The 6,928-nt window shown below is 53.5% G+C and overlaps 1 protein-coding gene across 1 annotated transcript; it reads right to left on the bottom strand.

Annotated features, from left to right (window-relative positions):
- Positions 1-1,413: 1,413 nt before the first annotated feature.
- Positions 1,414-6,452, bottom strand: LOC311377500 (mitogen-activated protein kinase kinase kinase 7-like). Its single transcript, XM_084491377.1, has 5 exons — positions 6,333-6,452; positions 4,158-4,254; positions 3,452-3,513; positions 2,253-2,368; positions 1,414-1,779 (listed from the first exon to the last, which is right to left on the bottom strand). The coding sequence occupies exons 1-5, from the start codon at positions 6,348-6,350 to the stop codon at positions 1,599-1,601; spliced, it is 474 nt and encodes a 157-aa protein (XP_084347503.1). The 5' UTR covers positions 6,351-6,452; the 3' UTR covers positions 1,414-1,598.
- Between the last annotated feature and the right edge of the window lie 476 nt (positions 6,453-6,928).

The following is a 6,928-nucleotide window of genomic DNA, read 5'->3' as shown; positions in this document are numbered from 1 at the left end:
AAGATTAATATACATATACGTATATATATATACATATATATATATATATATATATCGTAATTTCCTTCTCAGCCGTCACTCGGGACAAAGTGTTGGGTAAATCCTGCACTTTAAAGTCTGCTCTGCCTCCTTCCTTAACTATAGCGCATAAAGATAAGTCAAGCACTTTAAAAGCAGGTTCTAAGGCAACATGTGAACTAAAACCAAAGCAGGCGTACATTCAGACTCCTTAGTGTCTCACCATCTCCCCTCGGACCGGGGGAAACATTCTCTAAAGCATAAAGTACATAAAGTACACCTCTGCTCCCCGCGTCGCCACAGGGGGCGAGCGAGAGAGCAGAAGACAAGACGAATAGTCTGAAGTCACAATAGACACCGTTCCACTTCTTCCATCGCTCAAACATTTCATCTTCTAAAAAAGGTCAGGACCTTTTAAAACCGGTTGGAGTAAACATCCATTGCATCCACTCTCCTCCCCGGCGATGGGGTTGGGTGTAAAGGTCTAGTCCAGGGCCCGGTCGACCTCTCTGGACCTCCAAGGCAGTTCTGTGATACAATCCTTCAGTCAGAACCGCCGCGTCACAATGTGCAGAAAACTAGTAGATACCCCAATAAAACCAGAACCATCGAATAACCAGCGGCCCCAGGACCCGGCTCGGGGAGTGACAGTACAGGTCAGCGCAGGCTCTTTGACGCTCCCAACATGATGGACCCCCACCCCCCCCCCCGCACCCCAAACAGGAAGCACATGCTGATTGGCCAGCAGAGAACCAGGAGGCGGGACCGGTGCAGACCCGACCCCACCCCCTCAGGCACCCGGGGCAATACCCCCGCCCCGGACAGGCCGAAGACCCCCCGTGATTATAACCCACACTTATTGGTTGATCCTAAAGACACCCGTGTAAATAACCCACCCTCATTGGTTACCCAGTGCACATCAGTGGACACAGCCGCTTCTCATTGGCTGACCATAAAGACACCCGTGAACAACCGCCACCTCCGATTGGTTAACCCAGTGAACCCAGAGCCCCGCCCCTTTATATTCAACCACAACATCAACAAAATGAAAACCTCTCGGTGGTCCGTCTGTGGGGGTCCTGGGGGGAGGGGCTGTAGTGATGGAGAGTACCCAGAGCCTCCCCCAGGGGGGGTGAGGAGGGGAACAGTCTCTCCCTTTTCCCTCACCCTTTATCCTCCCTCTCTCCCGCTCCAGGAGTACTGACAGAATGGGGGGTGGGGTGGGGGTCAGGTAGTAGGTTCAGCTGCGATGGGGTAGATTCATTTGATCATTAAAAATAACCCTTGTAAATAAAATAATTAAAACAGACACTAATTGGCTCCACTACTCGGTCCCCGGCGTCCAATCACGTCTCAGCGGCGGCATGCGTCCACATCCTGCCCGGGGGGGGGGGGGGGGGGGGGGGCATAAAGGAAGTGCAGGGGGGGGGCGGACCCGCGGTCAACCCAACAGGTTAACTACTACTAGTTACTGGTAACTAGCACTGGTTAGGATGATGTGTTCCACTGGGAGCGTGCGGAGGGGGGGGGGGGGGGGGCGTGGTCACTGGGGGGGGCGGGGCGTGGCCGTGGGGGCGGGATCAGGAGGTGCCCTGTCTCTTCTGCTGCTGCACGCGGATGAGGTCCAGCTGCTTCTTGCACTTGTGGTAGTAGGTGGCCAGGCTCTGGTTCTCCTCCAGCAGCTTCTTGTGCTCCTGGACCAGCCGCGACGTGGTCTGCTGGTCCTTCTCGTCCTGGTCCAGCTCGGCGATCAGCTCCTTCCTGGACCACCGCACGCACACACAGGATATGACATCACAGTGAGGGCATGAACCAACGATATGACATCACAGTGAGGGCCTTAACCAACGATATGACATCACAGTGAGGGCCTTAACCAACGATATGACATCACAGTGAGGGCATGAACCAACGATATGACATCACAGTGAGGGCCTTAACCAACGATATGACATCACAGTGAGGGCCTTAACCAACGATATGACATCACAGTGAGGGCCTTAACCAACGATATGACATCACAGTGAGGGCCGTGAACCAACGATATGACATCACATGACATCACGTGAACCATTTAGCACGCCGTCAAACACCAGATGGGCTGCGAGGCCATGACTCCGCCGTGAGGCTCCCCAGGAAACGACGGCTGACAAGAGCGCAGCGCTGAGAATGTGGGAGGATGCCGGGCGTTACTTAAAGCAGACCCCGCCCCCCCCCCCCCCCCCCGTCCTTACTTCCTCTGGATGAGCAGGGCGATCTCCGTCTGCACCTTCAGGTACTCCTGGGCCATCTTACAGTGCTGCTCGAACACGGCCATGGACTCCTTGGAGTTAGGACAGGGGGCCAGGGGCTGGGGGGGACACGGCATTACATCATAGACCCCAACACACACACACACACACACACACACCCAAAGAAAGACAGACCTACAGACATGCAGACCTACAGTCGCAGGATCAAACCGAACAATAAAAAGATATGACCAGATTGGTAGCGCTGGTATATCGACAGTGGGCGACAGAGGTACGGCCCCCTCAGACCACGCCGGCCCCCCCCTCAGATAGCATCCTTATTCAGTCTGCGTTGATCCGCCCGATCAGGGCTGAGGCCAGCCGGCCCCAACCCCCTCAGACCCCACAAAGTTAATGAAGAAGAAATGGTGAAAGGCCTAAAGCTTCAAGGTTGGAACACTAAACTAAGGCTGGCCTTACACGACAACGCTCCCGGGTGAAACCCACTAAATATTTGATCAGATGTGCCTTTCGTTTGGACGGCGACAGCGTTTTCGGGGCTTAAAAACGCAAAAAAAAAAAATGAACCCACCCTCCAGAGTGGAAATCTTAAAAACGCTCCACCGTTGCGTTTCCGTCTAAAGGGTTAACAACGCAAAAGGTGGTGCTCTGAGCTGCTCACGCCGGCTCTCGTCCCGTACGCGTTTACGTCACGTCCACGTGCAGTACAGGCAAACCACAACAAACATGTCGGATTTCACACACTTTCGCGTCACCGTATGCATGCAGATTTCCACCCAAAGACGCTCGTCTAAACGCGGAGTGAAAAGTGGGAACACAACGCCACTTTTGCGGCTTGTGTTCAGATCGTTGTCGTGTGAAGCCAGCCTAAATTAAGAGGCGTTTGTCACGTTGCAGATGGACTGGGTCTCTCCTCCCGGTCGCTGGGGCACCAGCTGTCACCTGCTCAGCAATCAGCTTCACCACAAACAATAACCAATTATCCAATCAGCCAATTAAGCCCTGCATCAACACCAGGCCGCAGAGGGATCAACAGCTGGGTCCATCGCAAGCGCTGCTCTGATTGGACGCCCTGCTGCAGAGTTATGTCACCGTGTCAACTTTAAAAAGGGTTGTCTCGTGGCACCAATATGGGCCAATCAGAAGCGGGCGTTGCGTTGGCTAGACGCTGATTGGCTCACCTGCAGCTGGTAGTCCAGGGTCAGGTACGCCATCGGGATGGAGTTGTCCGAACCGTTGGAGTCTGAGGAGACGGATAGAGGTTCTCAGTCCGTCGTCATGACGACCATGTACAGCATAAACATTCAGATATAATAATAATAATAATAATAAGTATAATATGTATAAAATATAACATGTGATACAAGAATTCTGTTCAACTGTTCAAACCATTTTATCAATTCTTGCTCCTTAAAAAGGGAACCTGACTTTAGATAAAAACCTGATGAAACAAACGGCATCTCTCTATTTGAATGTGTTCCACTGTGTCTTTGGAATGGTTAGTTATCATTCATTAGCGTAAAAACAATGTCTATGGGGAAATAACATGGTTGAATGATCATACATAACAAACTGTGTAGATGGCGGAGAAGTAAAAGCTGAGTCACGTTTTGAACTACACACTTTTTCCATCTAGTTTCGACTGGCTTTTTGGATTGTGGGTGCCATTAAAATAGCATTTATAATCGTTTACTACTTTAACGGCACTGACAATCCAAAAAGCCAGCTTTTACTTCTCCGCCACCTACAGAGTTTGTTATGTACGATCATTCATAAACCCCATGTTATTCCCCATAGACATTTGACCGAGGGAACCGGGAGCCTCGGAGGCGGGACTAGGACGACAGTGAGACGCTTCTGGACCAATCAGAGCCCAGCCGGCCGTACCTGGGTCGTCGGGGGAGTAGTACCCCCTGCTGCCCGGCCGGTCCGACGGCATCATCCTCACGCTGGGGCTGGACGACCTGCTGCTGTTCCTGCTGCCCTGTGAGTGGACACAAGCCCCCGTCAATCACCCTGCTCCGCCAATCACAGGCGCCCGTTTGACGAAACAGAGGTTGGGTTTCATAGTTAATAGTGGGGGGGATTTCAGTGTCAGACATTTACAGGAGATTAATGTCAAAATAAAAAAACAACTTAAAATATGTGGGGTTGCCTGATTGGGTGGGAAATCTGGCCCAATCTGGCAACACTTGATGTAATCCACTGAACTACATGATCTACTATCTGAACGTCATCCTGGTCTATTCTGGCCCAAGTGGCAACACTTGTTGTAATCCACTGAACTATGTAATACATCTCGCATCTCGTAAGGCCAGCCAGGAGATCCAGGCCAAAACACCCCAACACCGCAGAGCCAAGTTGCCCCTGAACTCACGGTGAACCCCCGACTTTGCAGAGGTGAGGCTCCTCATCAGAAAACAAATAAAGAGACAAATGTTGGGGGGAAGCAAAAAAAAAAAGAAAGAGAGAGAGACAGAGACCGCCAAGGGGGGTGCTCTCCGTTCAAAGCTGTTTGCGCGTGTTTGAGGTGGTGGGGAAGGGGGGCACGGCGTCTTCATCTTCTCTGGGTTGGAATATCAAACACCTCCTCCTATAGTCACTCTCCTCCCTCCCACAGGAAGCTGCTCCACTTGTCAAAGGATGGCAGAGAGGAGCCAGGCAGTGAGCAGCTGTCAGAGAGACACTTCAGAGGGGGAGAGGGAGGAGAGGTGAGGGCAGAGGGGGACAGAGAGGAGAGGTGAGGGGAGTGGAGGAGGGAGAGGGAGGAGAGAGAGGAGAGGAGGAGGGAGAGGAGAGAGGAGAGGGAGGAGAGGAGGAGGGAGAGGAGAAGGCAGGCAGTGAGCAGCTGTCATATGCTTCAGAGGGGGAGAGGGGGAGACAGAGGAGAGGAGAGGGGAGCGGAGGAGAGAGGAGGAGGGAGAGGAGAGAGGAGGGAGAGAGGAGGAGAGGGAGGAGGGAGAGGAGAGAGAGGAGAGAGGAGGCAGGCGGTGAGCAGTTGTCAGATAGGGACGCTTCAGAGGGGGAGAGGGGGAGGAGGTGCAGATAGGAGGGGGAGGAGAGGAGAGAGCTGCTGATGGAGGAGAAGAAGAGGGCGCTTCAATCAGGACAGGAGAAGGAGGCTGATGGATTCAACAAAGACGGGCAAAGAGGGAGGAGAGGAGGAGATATGCTGATGGGGGAGAAGTGGGGAGACAAAGACGAGCAGAGGAGGAGGAGGAGGAGGAGGAGGGGTGCTGATGGAGAGGGGAGGACGAGGAGAGATGCTGACGGAGGAGAGTAGGAGACACACCGCAGGAGAAAGGGCTTATGGAGGCTGGGTGTGGAATAAAAAGGGACTCCAATGCTTACCGTCAGCGTACCCGACGCTCAACTAAACCTCATAAAGTATTGTCCTCTGGGCGGATTGACGTTCAGTCAACAGAACAAGAAACACACACACACAGACTTGCCTGTGATGCTGGGAGACTTTGGGTCTTGAGCCCTGAAATGAGGATTAGCTGATAAAATGGTGAACGGGCTGCATTTATAGAGGGCTTTTCTAACCAGTGGCAACTCAAAGCGCTTTACAATACTGCCTCACATTCACCCGTTCATGCACACCTTCACACAGCGACGGCGGAGTCGACCACGCAGGGGCCACAGCCAGCTCGTCAAGAGCAGTCAGGGTGAGGGCGTCTCGCTACGGGACACCTCCACACTCAGCTAGGAGCCGGGGATCGCACTGGTAACCTTCCGGTCACCGCCACTGGAGCGCCATTAGCTCCAGGAGGTAGAGCGGGTTGGCTGGTAACCGCAAGGTTGCTGGTTCGATCCCCGGCTCCTCCTAGCTGAAGTGTCGAGGTGTCCCTGAGCGAGACGCCTGAACCCTGATCCTGAGGCACATGCCGCCCCCTGATGAAACGTCTGGGGGTCAGAACCAGTATCCTCTCAAAGAATCCTATTGTATGTACTGAGGACACCCTCCTTCTGCTCTCTGTTCCATCCTCCAATCCGTTTCTTGCATTTGAGGTTTACATTCCACACATCGCCTGGGGGGTCCTGGGGGGGTCCTGGACTCACCTGGCTGGTGTCAGACATGATCCCGGGCAGGTCCTGGATGGAGCGCCGGCGCTGGGGGTCGCAGGAGGCTGAGGAGGGGAGACCGGGAGAGGGAGGATGAGCAGGAGGAGCAGGAGGAGAGAGGAGGAGGAGAGAGGAGAGAGGAGGGAGGAGGAGGTAAACCAGAAGGTGTTTCCCAGAAGGAGGTGAAAAGGCGTTTCCCAGAAGGAGGGAAAAAGTCTGTCTGGGGTCAAAAGGAGGAAGAGGATGGCTGAACCCTGTGTGGCCCGTCACCGTGGTAACGAGAGAACGCTAACGAGACGGCCCCGACTCCTCCCACTGCTCAACCTCTTCCCATCACCCAGTGAGGTCGACCCCCCCTGCTGTAGGACACACAGGGGCCATTGAACATCTACCAATGTTGATTTAACTCTGAAACTAAATAAAGGACCGCACTACATGGTAGAAGCGCACCATCCAGTCAACAGCTGCGTGTGTGCGTGTGCGCGCGTCATGGACTTCACCTCCAAGCACTGAGGGAATAAAATGAAACCAATCCACAATGTGTTCATAAGCAGTCACAATCCAAACTAAGTTGGGGGTCTTTGTGGCCTGGA

This window comes from Micromesistius poutassou (assembly GCF_964030765.1).
Source record: "Micromesistius poutassou genome assembly, contig: SCAFFOLD_1287, whole genome shotgun sequence".
In the NCBI taxonomy this organism is placed as follows: Eukaryota; Metazoa; Chordata; class Actinopteri; order Gadiformes; family Gadidae; genus Micromesistius; species Micromesistius poutassou.
Note: the sequence above shows the minus strand (reverse complement) of the source record. Positions and strands in the feature narration are given on the sequence as shown.